A 21981-nucleotide genomic window follows, 5' to 3' on the forward strand; every position below is an offset into this window, starting at 1 on the left:
ATTTAAACAACAACAAAATTTTTTAAACAATAATACCAGTGAAATGCAACACTTTTTTCTGAAAGCAGGTTGTTTTTATTCAGGATTCCAGTATACCATATTATTCCCAACTCTTGACTTCGAAACCCTATTTTTCACCATAATCTCCGTTCAATGCGACAGTCTTACGCCGTCTGTCTGGGAGGACTTGTGTACCCGCCTTGTAAACTGTTGGTCAAAGTCAGACGAACTCTTGCTGCATCAAAAACCTCCCCATCATCCACGGTACTGCTTCTTGCGAAGTACATCCTTCATTGGGCAAAACAGGTGAAAGTTGGAAGGTGCGAGATGTGGGTTGTAGGGTGGATGAGGAACCCAACGGGAACACACAGAGTACAGCAACTGCTTAATGAGTGTGTCAGCACTACCAACAAAAAGTCCAGTTGTGTAGCGAGATGCTTGTGATCCGCCGATTACCCGAATGAGAGTGTCCGCACGTTCCAGCACTGCAGGAGTCTGAGCTGTGTGCGGCAGGACGGCACGCGGGAGATCCGACAGGTTTGTGCGACCTTGTTGCGATAATGACAGACGCCTCTCACCCAACGACTCGCCGTGCTCACAGTCTGTGCTTTGGTTCACTGCCAGGTACTCCGTAGACGTTCTGTTGGCGTCCATGAATATCTGCGATGCTCTGGTTTTCTGTCAAAAAAATAATTAAGTGACAGTTCTCGGCTTAAAACGCATCTCCGTTATACACGCCATTTTGAACGCTACGTATAACGCGGACACCTATCTGAACTCCATTAAACTACAGGGCTGAAACGAGAATATTCCATATTGTCCCACAACAAACAAATTCCGCATTTTTTCAACCAGAATTTGCCGAGAAAAAGAATGTGTTGATTTACTTATTGAACGCACCTTATATTTAATAACAGTTCAGGCATTGGGCTAGCGAAATTAGCGATTACCCGTGACTGCGACAGGTATATACGCTACTGGCCATTAAAATGGCTACATCAAGAACAAATGCAGATGATAAACGGGGATAAATATATTATACTATTACTTACATCTGATTACACTTTCACGCAATTTGGGTGCATAGATCCTGAGAAATCAGTATCGAGAACAACCACCTCTGGCCGTAATAACGGCATTGACACGCCTGGCCATTGAGTCAAACAGAGCTTGGCTGGCATGTACAGGTACAGCTGCCTATGCACCATCAACACGATACCACAGTTCATCAAAGTAGTGATTGGCGTATGGTGACGAGCCACGGGTCGTAACACATCTGAAATGCAACGTCCACTGTTCAAAATGCCGTCGATGCGAACACGAGGTGAACAAGACGAGTAACCAATGGCACCCCATACCATCACGCCGGGTGATACGCCAGTATGGCGTTGACGAATACACGCTTCCAATGTGCGTTCACCGCGATGTCGCCAAACACGGATGCGACCATCATGATGCTGTAAACAGAATCTGGATTGATCCGGAAAAAAAATGACGTTTTGCCTTTCGTGCACCCAGGTCATCGTTGAGTACACCATCGCAGGCTCTCCTGTCTGTGATGCAGAGCCAAGGGTAACCGCAACCTCGGTCTCCGAGCTGATAGTCGATGCTGCTGCAAACGTCGCCGAACTGTTCGTGCAGATGGTTGTTGTCCTGCAAACGTCCCCATCTGTTGACTCAGGGATCGAGACGTGACTGCACGATCCGTTACAGCCATGCGGATAAGATGCCTGTCATCTCGACTGCTAATGATACGAGGCCGTTGGGATCCAGCACGGCGTTCTGTATTACCCTCCTGAACCCACCGATTCCATATTCTGCTAACAGTCATTGGATCTCGACCAACGCAAGCAGCAATGTCGCGATACGATAAACCGCAATCGCGATAGGCTACAAACCTACCTTTATCAAAGTGAGAAACGTGATGGTACGCATTTCTCCTCCTTACACGAGGTATCAGAACAACGTTTCACCAGGCAACGCCGGTCAACTGCTGCTTGTGTGAGAAATCGGTTGGAAACTTTCCTCGTGTCAGCACGTTGTAGGTGTCGCCACCGGCGCCAACCTTGTGTGAATGCTCTGAAAAACTAATCATTTGCATATCAAAGCAACATATTCCTGTCAAATTTCGCGTCTGTAGCACTTCATCTTCGTGGTGTAACAATGTCAATGGCCAGTAGTGTAAATGCTAACTTGAACAGTCTTGTAACGTTACAACGAGTTGTCTAACCTTGTAAGTCTATGGCTGTACGTCCACAAGATGCCTCCTTTCTAAAGCACAAGTGGATATCCAAGGAAATACAAACGCAACTCAAAACCGGAACATGACTTTCAATGATTATACAGGATGCCCCTCCAATGAGTCTTCAGACGCATTACCCCTGGTGTTCTGGCCGATTTTTGCCATTTCGTTTTTGAAACCTGTAGCTGTTGTCAGCCCAAACAAACACTGCTCATCACGTCTTTCATGCGACGCCCAGCGTTGATGAAAGCGTCGGTTTGTTTCCCATTACTAACAAAATGATTCTTTAAACAGGAATTGTTTGTGTCCATTCCATGGAACGATCCTAAATTAATCTCTTACTATAGTCGGTTTATCGGTATGTATAAACAAGGAAAATAAAACGCGAAGAATAAATCAGCAAGCCAGCGGCGACTCGCGTGCTGCCCTGTCCTGTGCTGACTGCTGAGGCCATGCAGCACAACCGTTCATTCGCTGCTGGAGTACTGGTTACTCTGTGTTTTACTGTCCCTGTTGATACATAACGATAAACCGAATATAGCTCTAGGCTACTCTGGTACCATTCTAGCGAATGGGCACCTAAAATGTCTCTTTAAAAATAATTTTGTTTGTAAAGGAAAACGAACCAACGCTCCCAGTCGACACGACGCACCGCATCATGGAAGGCGTGGTGAAAAGCATTTGTTTGGACTGACTCCAGCTACACATTGCAGAAACGAAATTGCAAATATCTGCGCCTGACAACTCTTAGGAAGGGATCCCTTTATGCGCACTGCGCCCAGACGTAATTTCCGTGTTAATGCAAAGCCAAGTTAAGACAAGTTCGCCCTTGGCTGTTGTTGATCAACTACTACACGAGGTTGTCAGGAAGGACACGTAACAACGCAGTCGGCAGCACACTTATTTTTCCCCAAAATAAGCGTCTGCGAAATCCACGCTTTCCTCGCGGTGTTTAAAGCTTGAAGAGCGTGCTTCTTACGATTCTCATTTTCCTCAAAACTTTGACCATTGCAGTCTCTTAAGTCGATGTGGTGTTTGAATTTGTCACACGAATACTTTCGTGCGTAATAATCATTTTACTTGTGGCATTCGTCAAATCCGGGTTTCAGGAGAGGCGAGGAAGGGGAGGCGTGCGTGATAATGGTTCAAATGGCTCTGAGCACTATGCGACTTGACTTCTGAGGTCATCAGTCGCCTAGAACTTAGAACTACTTAAACCTAACTAACCTAAGGACATCACACAACACCCAGTCATCACGAGGCAGAGAAAATCCCTGACCCCGCCGGGAATCGAACCCGGGTACCCGGGCGCGGGAAGCGAGAACGCTACCGCACGCGTTATAATGTTTCTAGGAAACAACTTAAGAATTTGCCTGAACCTATTTAGGGATGCTGCAAAAATCTCAGTCACAATGAGCGAATGCAATATGTGTTCGTTCCTCGAGTCTCAGAAACTAGTGTCAACTTCTGCGACACCTTCCTTGAACTTTAAGTTCAGGGGCAGGGAACAGTGTTAAGGACAAATCTACGTGTGAAGAACGTGCAACCTTAAAAGAATATTTATCACCCTTTTGTACGTACATCTACTCTACCATGGTAGGCACTTAAAATATGGATATATATCACATTACGGGGTTCTTCACTCAACCAAAATATGATTTACATCGACTTACAGTATCACAATTAAGTCTTCCGTCCACTACAGGAGCAGATACAACACGAGTGTCTAATACTATGCAGCAACGTACAGTGAGTGGAGGACGCCTCTTAGTTCAGTAGAAGTCACTGATTAGAGAACAAGTTATTAGAGACAAGTCCAATTTGTTTCCGTCGCCCCGCAGATACATGGAAGATAATATATAGGTTGGTAGAGCTTTTGTTCTGCATGTTGGTATTCCGATTGCTATGGGTTTATTTGTCGATTATCGTTTTCTACTTGTATTTCACTGATGCTATTTGAATTTATTTATATATTGTCCTTTTGTTTTTTGGAGATAGTGAGTGGAGCTGTGGACGCTAGAAAATGGACTGCCAAGTGGAGAAATCTGTAGATTCCTGACATATTCTTCGGCTTGAGTTCAACAGATTGGTGACAGCGATGGAGAGCAGCCAGAAAATGCACGGGGAAAATGTCTTTGGACAGAGCACGGTAAGAAAACAGCATTTTTCTTTTGAAAGAGGATCGTTTAAACGCATAATCCACATTAATTTTCGTCAGTTTATTCGAGAAATGCAAATGCAGTGAAATGTGATCACTCTTCCATTGTGCGATATCTGCTTGCAATGGGGAAGGCTCAAAGATTGTGCGTGTGGGTATTGCATGTCTAAGCATAAAAACAAAGATCAGCGGGTGGCCATCTCTGCTTGCTCGTTATGAATTGGATCGTGAACAACACCAACCATTCTTATCCTATAACGTTAGAGGTTATGATAAATGGTGTCTTTATTTTAAGATCTGGTAAAGGAAGGAATGGTTGAGCCGAAACAAAGCAGCAAATCCCCGCACAATGACATACTCAGATTTATTATCAACAATCGAGACGTCTTGCAGAAGCAGTCCATGAATAACGACCAGTAAGACTGCGTGAAGTGATGCTACCCCACAATTACGCCCTCCCGCTGAACGCACTCTGGAAGACTTACAAAAAAACACTGTACAGGAGTTAGATAGGGAAGTCATTCCACACTCACCTTATTCTCCCGATCTTGGGTCCTCAAGTTTTCGCCTTTTCCGCTCTCTATCGAACAACCTTCAAGGAATTTCCTTTCAAGATGACGCCCTCCGAGCATGGCGCGACGAGTTCTTCACCTCAGAACTACGTGATTTCTACAGTCGCGGAATCTAAAAAGTTTCCCCTGCGTTGGCAGACTGCTTTAAGTAATGTATTACTGATGACTGAAGTCTCTGTTATGTGTATCTGTTGTGTTTATTAATATATGGGAGGGATGAATTGGGGGGGGGGCAGAGGGACGGGGGGGGGGGAGGAGGGAGGGAGGGAGGGAGGGAGAGGGGGGAGGGAGAGAGAGAGAGAGAGAGAGAGAGAGAGAGAGAGAGAGAGAGAGAGAGAGAGAGAGAGCTGTATGAACCGCTTATGTGTACCATTCTGGGGATAAACAACACTCACTGGTTTTCTATTTTTACACCTATGTATGAAGTCACATTCAATCTCTAAATCTATGATTATTAAACGAAAGTGGTTTCTTTCTATTTTCTACTGTCAATCGGCGCAAGCAACCAATGCTGGTGGGGGTGCAAATAAATTCAGGAAATACTGAAAAACTATCACAGGTTAAGTATGATAGCAGATCTCCTGCTACATCGAATATCATGACCTCGCGTAAACATTACACGCATATTAAATGCTGACATTAAACATAGAACCTTTAGGCTAAGGCATTCCGGCGGGAGAGTTGGCACGAGCTAACGTCACGTTAAAACGGGGATCGCTTGCGCCACAGGTTGTATTCCGCACTGTAGTCCATCTTGTCCCATCCTGAGCATCAAACTTTAAACTGTACCTTCTCGGCCACTGAGCAACTATTCTAGAATTTATTTTTTTAATGTGCGGATGAGAATGTTGCAATGTTTCGCCTTTATGTAGATATTTGACCGTCTACGGAAAAACCAAGGGTAGCATTGTACCGTGGAATATAACGTGAGCCATTCGTAAGCCGTAAGGTGCACTGATCTTGAGGACGGCTCCAAGCAACTTAAATTTTACGCAATTCGTGGCTGTCTCTACATCGCTGACACCTCTCTTGTATTTGGAAACGATCGGCAATGCAGTCCTGCTTTATTTAAATCATTTTTAGTAGAGGATTCCTCCTGCGATTCCTAAAGCGTGCCACAGATGGTTTAACTTGAAGGTGAAATCTTTACACGGTTTTGCACTCTTTGCGACATGTGAGAGAAACTAACTAATGAAAATACGTTTAATAGCAACAAGGATTTTAAGAAGGGTGTCACGGATTAAACTGAAATAGTTGAGTAATTTACTTTAAAAAGTCGGAAATTGTAAGCAGTAGACATGAGTGGGATAGGGCGAACTGTGGTTGGTAGAACTAGCGGCTGGTTAAAAGAGAACACCTATAGTGAAACAAAGTCATTTTAGTATCGACTAAATGAGTGTAAATATTCGAAAAATGATGCAAGAGGTCGTTAGAAAGATAGCCGGAAGAACCTTAGTCCTAAAAGGCCGATGTTCAAGGCCTCCAGTCAAGATAAGGTATTATTTAGCTAGGATCGTAAGCTAAACAGAAGCATGCTACTCAAAATAACTCACATTCGGGAAAGGTCATTAAGTACAGGAACGTCTAATCTGTGCGAAGCTGAGAACAAACTTTCAATTTACCTGCAGAAACTCGGCTGAAGAGGTTCTCTGACAAAAAGAAAGATCTTCACTGAACTAAACTCGACGAAATGCAAGTGCCGATAGTCCACTCCATACAGCCCAAAGTCAGAATTCAGCTCACTGTGAAATTATCATCAGTTCTTGCGTGTACCGGCGCGAAAATTTTGTAAGTCCGTACAATCGTGCGGCTAAATCACTGCCCAGAGAATCCAAAATCATTTTTCATAAAAATGTTACTAACAAATCCACGCTGTTGAAGGATTGGAATGACGTTAGTGTTCTAAGGACTAATAGCGTTTACTAGTTACCGTACAGGTAACATGACCCGCAGGATTCAACGCCTAGAAAAAAAAATACATAAGCAATGTCCTCAACTCGTATCACACAGCCGGCTATGAGGAACGAAGTGGAGCCAACCAACTAATGGGTGTGTGTGTGTGTGTGTGTGTGTGTGTGTGTGTGTGTGTTTATTTTCTGTTGCTCATTTTCTGCAGTTCTGCGTACTGAAATATCCTTGGAGATGGAAATGGACTTCGTTTGTCCACATAAGGTTCCATGGCCATTCATTGTCCACTTCCATGGGAGCAAGAAATTCCTGAGCAAACGTTTGTCTTGCTGGCAAGTCAGTAGGAAGCAACTCCTGAACATTAGTGATTTTTTGCAGATAGCAATGGAGTATGTTTCGTAGTATTTTATGACCTTGCTCCAAGACATGTCCAACGTTCGGGGAATTCCCGGTGCACTGCGTGTTTGCACATCACCGCTCGACCCTCCTGCAATGTTGTGGCCAGTTCTTCGACAGACGTTGATTCAATTGCTTTCCTCCCTCTGCCACAATGCACTGAAAAAGGACATGTCTTTTCGAGTTTTGTAATAATTTTCTCCATAACCTTACTAGACATAGGATAAGTACCTTGTTTCATATCCTTGAGTGTCTGGAACTACACCAGGGCTACTGACGCATGGTCACCGTTCTTGTGAAACTGCTTTATCAGCAGCGCGCGAACCTTCATTGAGTCAGACATGCTGGGCGTCTCGGACGCACACTGAGGAACAGCCGTGTCCCGCACATCTATTGGTGTGCATATTCTGACGCTTACAACGTTTTTTTTTAATTCCGTGACGTTCCCCTCTGCGTCAGTAATTTGCTGTTCAAATCTGACACTCTGAGCAGTGGTTCTCTTTCTACAGCGTTCTGAAACTGGAACTTGAATTATGGACACCACGTAGTAGGTGCACGAATGATATATGGAGAGCGAAAGTGGAAAACGTTTCAAGTGCCAAATCTCACATTTGTGGGATGAAAGAAAAACCAATGTATCTTCTTATATTTAACTTATTCGTATCTAAAACTTGAAAAGATATTCTTATAACGCAGAATTACGCTGCCCACCTCATCACTGCATAAGATGAGACAAATTGGAAAATAAACTATTTATTAAGAACGTTGTAATTGCCACAGCAGGGAACTGACTGACTAGCTGACTCGAAGCGCCAATCAGAAAGTTTTGTTCCAAGTGTCATTAATACAGAGGTACTACGTTTTACTTCTGATAAAATATAATACAAGTACAGAAATATTATAACTAGTAGAACTGTAGTCAACGAAAACTAGTTTTCCATGTATTTTACCTTCTTCTTTTACAAGAAAACAGCAAAATTAAACCCATGAAAAAAATCTCTCAGTATTTTCTGCTTATTATTAGACTCCAGATTCGGGATAAGATGTTACTTACTGTAAAACATCGTCAACAAAATGGCTCTGAGCACTATGGGACTTAACATATGAGGTCCTCAGTCCCCTAGAACTTAAAACTGCTTAAACCTAACTAACCTGAGGACATCACACACACCCATGCCCGAGGCAGGATTCGAACCTGTGACCGTAGCGGTCGCGCGTTTCCAGACTGTAGTGCCTGGAACCGCTCGGCCACCCCGGCCGGCACACCGTCAACAGTTATTTCTATTTTGCAACTGATAAACATGGGTTGAAATTATCTTTAACATGATGAGCACCTCAGCTAATTGACACTAATACAAGTGGTCAATGAAAACGACCACAGCTGGCTTAATACACAATTTATTGTGTTACAACCGGTATCGTTCTTAGATAATCATTATCAGATTGCCTGCAAGTTGTGCCAGTGTCTCGATGTAAATGGTCTTCATATGTGACGTCATAGATATAATCTGGAAACCATGATCTGCAACTGCACAGCAACCTGGCACGGCAGAATGTTTGTTGTCATTGTTTCCAGATTATATGTACAACGTCACATATGAAGACCATTTACATCATACTGGCACAACTTGCAGGCAAACTGATGATGATTTGAGAACGAAACCTGTCGTAACACAATAAATTGTGTATTAATCCAGCTGTGGTTTTCTTTAATTACTGATGTTTAACACGGATAGTATTTCAGATGAGGCAGAGGACGGCATAGATCTAAAATGGTCTCTCCTTTTTTAAATACATTGACAGTTTTCCATTGTTCTGTTTCAGAGTGAGAATTTTAATACCTACAGGTATTTGAAATGAATGATTGAAACACACTGGTCACGCTGCATTTGGAGACCTTATGTTGACAATATTTCAGCAGCATCCTTAAAATCAAAGAACTCAGTTGTATGCGTTGGAATGGCATTTGGAAATCCTGAGGAAAACACTGCTTGCCGTGGATGTGCCTTCTAGTAATGAATATTTGAAACATTTTCTTCACGATTTAACACTGCGAACAAGTCTAGGCACATATAATGGGGTAACGAGAACACAATACGACTAAAGAGGTTTTTTTTTAAAAAAAACTGCACTTACGAAGAATGGAAAAGTTCTTTTTCCGAAAATGGATGATATTTATGCATGGCGTTTTTAATCTGGCGGAGCACACCGGAAATTATTCAATCTCGAGGCAGCAGCTTGTGCCAAGAATTAATGCCCTTTTTACTACTGACGCAAGAACCGTGGGAATACTGTACTAATACAAACTAACTGACTATGTGATCATATTATAGCTGAATACTGTGGATACGAAGGTCATTCAATGTCCAACGCTAGATCATTTGAAACTTCCTGGCAGATTAAAACTCTGTGCAGGACCGAGACGCGAACTCGGGACCTTTGCCTTTCGCGGGCAAGTGCTCTACCAACTGAGCTACCCAAGCACGTCTCACGACCCGTCCTCACAGCTTTAATTCCGCCAGTACCTCGTCTCTGAAGGGTCGTGAGTCGTGCTTCGGTAGTTCAGTTGGTAGACCACTTGCCCGCGAAAGGCAAAGGTCCCGAGTTCGAGTCTCTGACCGGCACACAGTTTTAATCTGCCAGGAAGTTTCATATCAGCGCACACTCCACTGCAGAGTGAAAATCTCATACTAGATCATTTGCTCAAAGCTGACAGAAGGGTCAGCGATCGTCTAAGTGTCTCAGTCACATGTGAAACAATGAAACCACAACAGCCTACGATTCAGAAGGCCGCCGAGACTTGTTTCCTTCAGTATAAGGACTGGCTGCATGGAGATAACAGAGGACAAACTTGAGCATCTTATTTCGGTTGACAAAGGATTGACAACAAATATGGTGCGGCGAACCGATAGAAAAGTTATTTTGTTCTAAATGACTAGAAAACAATGACTTTGAAATCGACTACAGATTTTTTAAAAATGTCCTCTTGGATTAGAGCAGCCCACTTGACGATTATTACTAACAAACTAAGTAAAAACTGCAACACTGCAAAAAATTACAAAATATAAGAAACGCAAACCGGGGCATATAATACAAATATCTATAATTACAAGGCGGTACTTCGTGTCGTTGACTGAAGTCAAAGATTTTTAAATTTTATGCAAACTACAAAAGACAAACACTTGACAGGGAAAGGATCAAAGTTTTATCAACTCACTATCAGGAATGAAGAAGGGTTCCAGAGCCACAGACTGGGACGAATCGATGCTCGACAACCTCCAAACCGATCACGGTGGGGAATTTTACAATACGTATTTCAAGACCGTGATGCAGCGGTATGGAATACATCACTGTTCAACATTCACTCACCTGAAGGCAAGTTTCGTGGAGCGTCTGAACAGAACAAAAAAGGCCGAATGTGGATGCTTTTTAACCTTTGCGGCACATACAACTGGACAGATATTCTCCCAGAAATAATTGCTCAGTATAATCGAACTAAACATACCACAAAAAAGAGACCAAATGATGATCGTGATAATGGAATCATGGGTACAGTGCACTATCGCATTAAAATGCAGGATCCAGGCAGACAGAAATTTAATGTGGGTGATTTGGTACGTATCTCAAAACACAAGACAGCATTTGAGAAATCATACCTACCGAACTGCTCTATCGAGATATTTACAGTTTAAAAGATGCAAAGAACGAATCCTAGAACTTATATATTGAAGGATAGTAAAGGTGAAGAAATTGAAGACTGCTTCTGCACCGAGGAGTTGCAGAAAAGCTCAGAACCGGATGTTTTTTCTCGTGGAGAGAGTCATAAGACGTCGTGGAAATAAAGCACTAGTCAGATGGCTTGGTTTTCCTGCTACACAAAACACTGATTAATGCCGACGATTTGCTATATAATGGGTGCGCATAGGCCACAACCACTGCAGTAGCATAACATGCGTGCTAGGAGACGCATTAGAGGTGGTGGTGTTATTCTAGACAAACTGGCAGTGGAATTACACATCCCTTTGTGTAACTATAAGCTTCAGAAACAATTGGCACGAGGTGATAATGGGTTAATCTGCTCGACGAAGCGTGTACGGAACATGACATTGCATACGCTGCAAATAAAGATTTAAGTAGTCACATTACACATAGGATTTTAGGTGATAAGGCTAAGGCGATACGGAGAAGAAAGGATATTGGTATAGGTCAACGCATCGCAGCATTTGCTGTTGATAAAACCAAGCGAGGAAAAATTAAATTTGGTTTAGGCGTGACGAATTTTAAGCGGGTTATGAATGCTGCACGGTGTGCACTAAACAAGAAGAAGGACAAGGGCGGGAAGCAGAACTGAAGAACTGTATCCTGACAGCGATGTATGCAGCTAAAATACGCCCTGAAGCAGAAAGATGCCGGAGTAAGAAGAAGAGGATCCGTTTAACCACATCGAGTTCTACCAATATCCAAAACATCTGGCGGTTTTCTTCCATTTCTCATCCCGGCCCTCTCCACGCTCTCGGCGGTAGGATCCCTCGCTGGTGGTGCTAGAGCTATCGCTCGAGCGGTTAAGAACGCGCAGTCAAAAGAGGCAAGAAGACATAACTGCATGATGGAAGCCACAGACATAGGAAAATGACTATACTTAATAAAACCATTAGCGGTCCTATCAGATCGACCACTCACAAATACTGACCATCTTAAGTTTGTTTCTAACAAATTCAACATACCAAGATTCCGTGGTGTGTTTATGCGGGATATATTACCGAAGATATGTGGAAAACTGGTGAATGTGGCATTGTGAATTTAGATGTTGCTGGAGGCCCCGACACCTACTGGGCATCATATGTTATGAAAAATGCGAACACCGTCTACTATTTCGACTCATTTGGTGACCTGCAACTGCCAGAAGAATTACAACGATACTCCACTCAAAGAAGACGCGTGTTCTACAATTAACGGCGCTATCAGGACTAATACATACCACTGTGGACATCAATGCATCATGTTTCTCTTGACGTTTGCAAAGAAGAAGAAGCATGCTATATAAGTAGGAGGTTTAAACATTCCTTCATCACTTAAGGTTCAGGCTTAGAAGTGGGGACGGACGTCCCCAGTAGTTGAGGGGGGGGGGGGGGGGGGGGCTGTTGCTCCCGAAGTAGGTGGTGCAGGAGCAACAGGAAGGGAAATGCCGCCGCCGCCGCCGCCGCCGCCGCCGCCGCCGCCGCCGCCGCCGCCGCCGCCACTATCAAGGGGGCAGGTGTAGTCGTCCGGCTCTGAGAGGTGACCTGGATTGGCGGAGCTTATGGTGCCAGAATTATTGTAGTGGCGGTATAGACGATGTCATACATACAGGAGTTCAAATTTTCTCTTAGCCTCAATGTAGGTCAGTCTGTCCAGGGTCTTTTAATCCTGGATCTTCCTTTCTTTCTGGAGAATCCCGCAGTCAAACGAGCAAGGCGAATTGTGCTCTCCGCAGTTGATACAGATGGGAGGCGGGGCACATGGAGTATTGGGATGTGATGGGCGCCCGTAATCTCAACATGTGACACTGGAAGTACAGTGGGAAGACATATGGCTGAATTTCCAGCCCTTAAAGCACTGCATCGGGGGGAGGGATATAGGTCTTTACACCACACCGGAAAACCAACACCTTGACCCTCACGCCAAGATGAAGGCACCAGTGGCAACCTGATTGTCCTTCAGACCCCACTGGACATGCAGGACGAAATGTACACCTCGCCGCTCTAAATTGGCGCGCAGCTCATTGTCAGGCTGCAAAATAAGGTCCCTGTGAAATATGATACCCCTGGACTACATTTAAGCTCTTATGGGGGTGATGGTTACAGAAACATCCCCCAGCTCGTCACAAGCGAGTAACTCCCGTGACTGCAGAGGATGCTGTTTTGATCAAGACTAGCCCAGATCTCATTTTGGACAAGCCCTCCACCTCCACGAACTTGTCCTCTAAATGCTCAACAAAAACTGAGCTTTCATTGTCATGAAAGATTCCCCATCAGTTCTCCAACATACAAGGTACCAGGGCGAATAAGATCCGCTGCCATCCTAGGCCTGATGTTCCGCCCATGGCGTGGCCAAGGAGGGGAACGTTTTAGAGCCGTACTTCTGTGCTTTGAATTGAGCTCATGATGGCTTGGAGACTGCTGGTGTTTCACCACCAGCAAGAGATGAGGGACTACGCTTCATCGCGTGTCTTCTGCCCTGACGCCACCCAATCCGACCAGGGGGCCTCCCCACGGGCGCCACCCAGCCACAGTGAAGGCCACCTGGCAGGATGGCCATTGCTGGGAGTCGTCATGCCCCAGGGGTATGGGCATCTACTCCTTGGCATTCATGGGAGTTAACAGCGCAGACATCAGCAGAGCGACCCTGTGTGGTCAGGGAGGTACAACCAACAGGGTACATGGTGGCCCCACCACAACGGGCTGGCTACCATGCTGGATAGCAGGTGCACAGAAGTTCATGGTCATCTTCGACACAGAAATCGACACTGCATAGTGCATGGTGGAAAGCGCACCCATATAGGTGCCCTCTTCCAAGAGATGGAGAATGGGCAGGACTGCAATCCTACGACGAGAAAGTGGGCTAAAGCTCTCAATGCACGATGGACATGATGCACCTTATAAGGCGCCCTTCCCAAATTGGCACACTCTTTGAGAAAATTTTGAAGAATGGAGGTCAAACCTTACAGGGCACCATCACATGAAGGCCAAAAGGAGTGAAATTCCTTTTAGTCGCGTCGTACAACAGGGGAGAATACCTCGGACCTATTCTAACCCACAGTCCCGCAGGGGGCCGTGGGTCATCAACGCTAAGAGTGGGTCAACATAATGTTGAATTCCAGCATTAAAAATGGAGGGCGCCACGAACTTTTAAGTCATTTTCAACCAGTTGTCTGGATACTTTTGATCACATATATACCAGGTGTGGAAGTATGGAACAGGAATTTGGTTGTAATAATTACTCGTCTGTTGTCTGAAACTGAGGAACAATATTTTATTCGAAATAGTCTCCACTGCTGTTTACATTTCCCCCAGTTCTCTGGAAGGCTACGAATGCCACAAAAAACAGTTCTTTTGAAGTGAACCAGTCAGCAAGCCATTTTCGTACATTTTCATACCAATTGTTCGGCGAGAGCGTGTCCCATTGATGCAAACAGATGATAATCAGACGGAGACAATTCTGGAGAATATGCTGCAAACCCTAGTATTTCCCAACTGAACGCCCCGATCATTTCCCTGGCCCGTTTTGCTGTATATGATGAGGCGTTATCATGGAGCAATATGACTGTGTTGCCTTTTATCATATTACGGTCGTTTTTCACGTAATACTCTATTTAAATAGATAATTTTCTGTTGGTAGCGATCAGTGCCAACGGTTTCACCAGCTCATAACAAATGACACCCTTCTGATCTTACTGAACACAGAGCATTGTCTTCTTCCCAAAGCGATTTGATCTTGCAGTGGGTGTATATGGTTTGCCTGGATTCATCCATTATTTTCGACGCTTAGGATTCTCAAAATATACCCATTTTTCATCGTCGGTCACTATTCGACGGAGAAACAGCTTTCTTTTTTATCTGGCGAGCAGCATTTCACAAGTGATCTATCGGAACGCATTTTCTCACTTTCTGCACCTTTCCCATAGCTTTCAGCCGAAGCGAAACGGCTTTTTGCGTCGCATTCAATTGTTCCTCGAGTTCCTGTTGAATTCGAGTATCATCTTCATGCAATAAGGCCAGCAATTTGTTGTCTTCGAACTTTTTCAGTGGTTTTCCGCGCTCGTCGTTTCTCACCATCAAAGTTACCACTTTGGAATTTTTTGAACCACTCGAAACACTGTTTTCCCCAAGTGCATGTTTGCCGAAAGCTTCCACAAGCATTCTATGTGATTTTGCAGCAATTTTCTTCAAATGACAACAGAATATCAATGCTGTCCCCAAATCGTAGTTCGTAGGCACAGAACTCGACATGTTTACGTGTTTGAAACTGATACCGATGTATGGAACTTGGGTTAGCGTGTGTTGACATTCTTCGTCAGCCGTTACAGCAAGCAAATGGCGCTGCAGACGCAGTCTAATGGGCCCTACACTGGTGGCTAGCACCATCTATAGGGAAATTCCTGTTTAATACTTCTACACCTGGTGTGTATATTTTGACTCGGCATATTAAATTCACTTGGTAAGTTCAACTTTTGAATTTTTTTTTTTCTAAAATATTCTGACCCATTCCTGCCTACCCGAACAATTTAAACAAAAGTTTGATACCTGCTCCGCGGGGGATTTTCCTACATTTGCGGAAGGCTATCTTGCTATTGCACACTGCTGTGATGTGAACACATCTTTCACATTACTGTCTAAGAAATATGGTCAGTCTGCGCTTTGTAGTGTGTGAATGGAATGTTAAGTTGAAGGCAGCTGTCTTCTGCAGCTCATTATTAACTCTCTTAATCATATTTTTAACTTTTAATTAATTTTATCCGTATCTTCATCTTAGGGTTTTGTAACTTGCCCCAGGCATAGCTGTGGACGCCCACGCTGTATCAGAGACTTATTGTTAATGATCTACTCTCTACAGTTCCTTTAAATGATTGCGCAAATTTTCAAGAGTATACTACACTTAAATACTAGATCACTGTAGCTGCGCGGACAGCGCGACAATTTGCTAACTGAGGTGGCCAGGGTTCGATTCTCGGCCGGGTCGAAGATTCTCTCTGCTCGAGGACTGGGTGTTACTAGAGCAAGTGTTGCCCTTACGCTCGTATCTTCACAACTGACATTCCATTGTTGAAATAGTGTGGGCACGTCCGGAAAGCCAATAAATTAGAGAGGAAAAAGAAAAAGAATTTTCGTATGATCTCTGATTTCTTAAATTTTCTCGTCATGGTCATTTCACGAGGCATATGTGGAATTAATGTGTTACTCTTCTTCGAACGTACGGTCTGGGAATTTCAATAGCAAATCCCTCTGTGAGAATGTCTCGTAGCGACTGCCATAACGAGCCAGGACGAAGCATCCTGCACTTCGTTGGATCTTCTCTACCTCTTCTGTCAATCCTGTTTGGTAAGGGTCCACACTGATTAACAGTACTCAACAATCGCTCGAACAACTACTTTGTAAGACACTTCTATCATCGATGAATTACACTTTTTCTACCGGTGAACCTCCGCCTGAAATCTGCTTCTCCTGCAACAGCTTTTTGTGGTCCTTCCATCTGAGGTAGCTCCGTATTTATTTTATTTATTTATTTAACCTGGCAAGATTAGGGCCATAAGGCCCTCTCTTAGATCTAACCAGGCATTCTACTTATTTTACAGTCATATGTTTTAGTAGGCATGTTAAACTACATCTAATACAAAAAGTGAGATAAACGATTAGAAAGGTACACCTCGAAAAATACATTATTGAAGAGAAAGATTTTAGATATGAGTGCTGGCAGCAGGGAGTATGAGGGAGACTCATGGTGAAGGGAGGAGAAGAATAGAGAGACATGATGAAACATAATTAAGGAAAATATAAAGGAAAAGGAGACTGCGTGGCTAATAGAGATAGATGAAGAGGAAGGCATCTCAGGAGCAAGATAGGAGACGCTAGCTTTGCTATTTGACAGATGAGAGGATTGGCCTTGCACATTAATTTTCTGGAGAATTTTATGCGGATGATAGTAGGAAATGCTTCAACTTCTTCTTAAAAGCAACAGGAGATTGAATTTTCCTCAAGGTAAGGGGCAGTTTGTTCCAGAGGCGGACAGTGACAACTGAGAAGGAGTTTGCAAAAGTTTTTGTTTTGTTTTGTTGCTCTTAGGTGAATCCTCCCGCTAAGAGCTGCCAATGTGACAGAGCAAGTAATGCTCTGTCCTTGATTTAGGGAAGATAGTTGTATGGTGGCCCTAAATAACGAAAAGTGTGAGCTCACCCGTATGACTACTAAAAGGAATGCGTTAAATGTAGATTACACGGCAAATGAAACAACTCTTAAGGCTGTCAATTCAAGTAAACACTTAGGGATAACGATTGCAAATAACAGACTGGAACGATCACACGGAAATGTGAGGAAGGCGAACCAAAGACTGCGTTTTATTGGCAGAAGATGCGACACTGCCTACATTTTGCTTGTTGTCCACCATCTGCTAGACTGCTAGAGTATTGCTGTGCGGGATGGGATACCTATCAAATAGGTCTGACGGGGGACATCGAAGAAGTTCAAATAAGGGCATCTGGTTTTGCACTATCGCGAAATAGACTGTGTGTCTGTGATATGATACGCGAATTGGGGTGGAGAATCATTAAAACAAAAGACATTTTTCACTGTGGCGAGATCTTTTCACGACATTTCAAGCTACAACTCTCACCTTCGAATGCTTCTGATGACGGCCACCTTCATACGGAGAAATAACCGAAATAAAATAAATCAGAGCTTGCACGGAAAGATGTATGCGCTCGTTATTCCATCGCTGTTCTACTGCGGAACGGCAGAAAAAAAAAAAAAATAGTCACAGTGGTTCGATGAACTGGCAGGCATTTAAGCATGAAACATGTTTACTACGGGAACTGTTCAATACAGAATGATCACAAGTTTTTATGGTCATAATTTCTCGTGCTAAAATTTAATCTTGTAAAATTCTGTTAGCTTAATATGCAACAAACACGCCGTTGTAGTTTCACTGTTGGGACTCCTGGTTCCCGCCTGTGAGAGTCAGGCAAGGTCAGACATGTTCAGTACTGCCTACCGCTGCAGTGGAGGTAACACTCGAGGAACAATATGCGGCATTGAAATTCTACCTTCGTCTCAACAAACCTTCAGCTGACGCCCATAAAATGTTCCAGGAGGCCTATGGATAGTCTGTTCTTCCCTACAGCACAGCTCGAAGGTGGTTTAAAATGTTTAAACAGGGGAAACAGTCAATTTCAAAGGAAGGTGGACCCGGTGCTCAAGTTACTACTTTTACGGAATAAAATATCAAAACTGCTGCTGTCATTGTGAGAGAGGATCGATGAATTACCTTAACATCACTAAAATATTGAACATTTCATCGAATGCCACCCACACGTTGGTGACAGAAAAATTACATGACACGTGTTTGTGCGCGATGGATTCCACGACTATTGATTCCCGAACAAAAGGAGATTATGGCTCTGAGCACTATGGGACTTAACTGCCGAAGACATCAGTCCGCTAGAACTTAGAACTACTTAAACCTAACTAACCTAAGGACGTCATACACATCCATGCCCGAGGCACGATTCGAACCTGCGACCGTGGCGGTCGCGCGGCTCCAGACTGTAGCGCCTAGAACTGCTCGGCCACCCCGGCCGGTAAAAGGACATTAGCGTGCTGGTCTGCGTGCAGTTAAAGTTATGTTAGTGGAATATCCGCAGTTTCTTTCTAATGTAATCACTGCTGATGAAACTTCGCTACATCATTTTGATCCTGAGAGCAAACAGCAAAGCTTAGTGTGGAAATCTCCATCATCAACCCTCAAAAAACCGTAAGTGGTACTTCTGCTGAGGAAGTTATCGTCATCTCATTCTTTGATATTCATGGAATGGTTTATTAGCATGTTGTACCTGCACACACATCAGTAACTGGACAACACTACAAGAATGTCTTGAAAACATTGCAAGACCATATCAGACGCACGAGATCACATTTCCGTGAAGTAGGCTGAATGCTACACCACGATAATGCGCGACTGCATATTGCCAATGTCGTTGCTGAATATCTTGCAAAAATCAACGTGAAGTGCACCCCTCACCCTCCCTATATTCCAGATTTAGCTCCACGTGACTTTTCTATTCCCTAACATAAAGAAACGCCTTCGTGGGAGGCATTATCAATCATCAGAAGCAGTCGTGAATTCTGCGGAGGCGATTTTGACGGACCTCTCAAAAAATGGTTTCCAGCATGTATTTGAAGAATGACAGAAACGATGGGAAAAGTGCATCGCATTCATTCATGGGAGAATACTTTGAGAAGGACTATTAAAAATATGAGAATGAGTAAAGGTATGTTGAAAAAATCATCCTTTATTGAAAAGCCCTCGCATTTGTTTTAATTGCAATAATTTTTTAAATGACCGGTTTGAGTTCAACATGAATCATCCTGTCCAACAGGATACTCCGTAACCGATACATTTCATATCTGAGGATGGTGGCTGTCGAACCGAAATCAGTCATTTCAAAAAGTATTGCAATGAAGACATAACAATTTCCTTTGAAAACCAGTGGTAGTGAATCTTCTTGTCCAAGGCCATTATGACAATTTCTGCAAACTTAAGTGTAAACTGCAGAGTAGCCATGCAGATGCAGATGACCATGTTAAAGCCACTTCTTTCCGCCTATGTGATTACAGAGATACCCATCGTGGCAAAAATGTTGCCATAATCTTAGCTTGTCGTTTCGTATCTTCAGCCAATCATTCTCTTAAAAGAAAGGTAATAGCACCCAAAGGGAAAGTACCTGGCAGAACAACATTTTCGTTGTAGCCTTACCTTGTTACTATGTCAGCCTACTATTCCCATTGATTCCAACGTGACTCTATATCCAGCAGAATAACACTTTTTTCCCACACCATTCGAATATATGAATACGGTTTGTTTGTTTCATTTTGTCAACTGGTCTGCAGTGTCTTAAGGGAATGACGCAGATGAGCAAATTACACTGATCAGCGAGAACATTATGACCACCTACCTAACAGCCGGTATGCCCATCTTTGGCACGGATAACAGCGGCAACGCGTCGTGGCATGGAAACAGTGAGGCCTTGGTACGTCGCTGGAGCGAGTTGGCACCACTTCTGAACACACAAGTCACAGAATTCCCGTAAATTCCGAGGAGGTGGCAATGTACTTTGACGCTACGTACAATCACATCCCAGATTTGTTCGATCGCATTCAGATCTGGTGAGCTGGGGGGCCAGCAAATCAACTGGAACTCGCTGCTGTATTCTTCGAGCCACTCCAACACTCTCCTGGCCGTGTGTCATGGCACATTATCTTGTTAAAAAATGCCACTGCTGTCAAGAAACATTATCTCTATGGAGGGGAGTAAATGGTCTGCGACCAATGGAAGATACTCCTTGGCCGCCATGGTGCCTCGCACGAGCTCCACTGGACCCATGGATGTCCAGGTGAATGTTCCCCAGAGCATAATGGAGCCACTGTCAGCTTGTCTCCGTCCCGCAGTGTAGCTGTCAAGGTGCTGTTCCTCTGCACGACGAGGGATTCGTGCCCTCCCATAGGCATGTTGAAAAAAGTATCGGTATTCATCAGACCATGCAAGCCATTCGGGGTTTCCGCTATTGCAGATATGCAAGTTCCTAAGCAGTCCACGGCATACGCTTCAATGAAGACTCCGACAGTCTATAGATGCAGTCTCGACTTCAATGATGGAAGTCGACAGGTAAGACACTCCACAGATTTGGTTCTTATCTCTGTGTACACCTGAGGATCAGTTATGCGTTATGGTCTGGCAGTGCACGTGTGTGCTACAGCTGCATCATCGCAACTGTTTTAACTGATGTTAACAGCGACCACACCATGAATGTTGAAGGCACTAAAGTGCTGCGCTTTTATGAAACTTGCTGATTAATCAAAACTGTTATGTAACAGGATTCGATCCCGGTATGACACCGTTGTAAGAACAGTTCTGGTCGTTTCTTCGCGAGATACACAGTAATGGTAACAGAACTGTCATGCAATCCTCTTCGAATACCGGTTCTCTAAATTTTTCCATTAGTCCATATTCGTGACACACTACCGTTGGAATAGAAACCAACATTACGTGCATCAGGAGACAACCTGATAATGGTACATGTTGTCGAAGCCGTTAGTGTCAGTAGACAAAATGAAAGTGCGACTACAGACAATTTTTCCCCCAATAGTGTATCGTGAGAACACAGTCTGTTTTCCAAATGTTCCTCTTAAAGTTCCAGGAACATCTATCACACTTTCGAATGGACTGTTCCGACAAGTTATAATTCTAGTAATGCGTCTCTAAATGACCACGATGTTTACGTGAAAACGACTCGAAACGCTGCATCATTACGTGAATTAGAACGGTAAAAAATTATGCACCCCATCCGCAAATACCTAAAACAATTTCAGAATGTACAAAATGCACTACACGCTAAGTGGCATGCCCTCTGTCACATACGATCTTCATTTGAACGTAAGATTATATTCACGTAGTAACAGTCGCAAACCTCCACATACAGGCCTACTTGAGAACTATTGTGTCTAATGTTATAACAACATATGGGTTTCAAGGAAACAATTTCGCTGCTAAATTTGTGAATGGGAGAATTTATGTTAGAAACAGGAGACAATTAATGATTACTATTACCTCGGAAACAAGGCGTCTATGAGCCATGTGAAGTCGGCATCAGACTCTCGAGAAACATACCGAGTTCTTTATAGGTATAGATAGTTCCAGACTTCTCTGAAAAAATTTGAATAGTTCTGCAGAATTTCGTATGTTCATAAATTTTACCAACCAGAAAATTTGGCCTATTTCCAATCTTGAAGGCTTGTGAGCCATGTCAAGTCGGCATCAGACTCTCGAGAAACATACCGAGTTCTTTATAGGTATAGATAGTTCCAGACTTCTCTGAAAAAATTTGAATAGTTCTGCAGAATTTCGTATGTTCATAAATTTTACCAACCAGAAAATTTGGCCTATTTCCAATCTTGAAG

At 43.6% G+C, this 21981-nt stretch overlaps 1 protein-coding gene across 3 annotated transcripts in view; it reads right to left on the reverse strand.

The window, feature by feature from the left end:
* LOC126267992 (mitochondrial coenzyme A transporter SLC25A42) overlaps positions 1-20078 on the reverse strand; it is a 173567-nt gene extending 153489 nt beyond the window's left edge. For 2 of the 3 annotated variants that reach the window (XR_007549064.1, XM_049973368.1), the window contains exon 1: positions 19980-20078. Coding sequence is in view for 1 of the 3 variants with exons in the window: in XM_049973368.1 (XP_049829325.1) it covers positions 19980-19999 (20 nt within the window). In the remaining 2 variants the exon portion in view is untranslated. The remainder of the gene's footprint in view (positions 1-19979) is intronic. The other variant, XR_007549063.1, reaches the window with a different exon arrangement.
* Positions 20079-21981: the final 1903 nt, after the last annotated feature.

This window comes from Schistocerca gregaria, chromosome 1 (assembly GCF_023897955.1).
Source record: "Schistocerca gregaria isolate iqSchGreg1 chromosome 1, iqSchGreg1.2, whole genome shotgun sequence".
NCBI classification, from domain to species: Eukaryota; Metazoa; Arthropoda; class Insecta; order Orthoptera; family Acrididae; genus Schistocerca; species Schistocerca gregaria.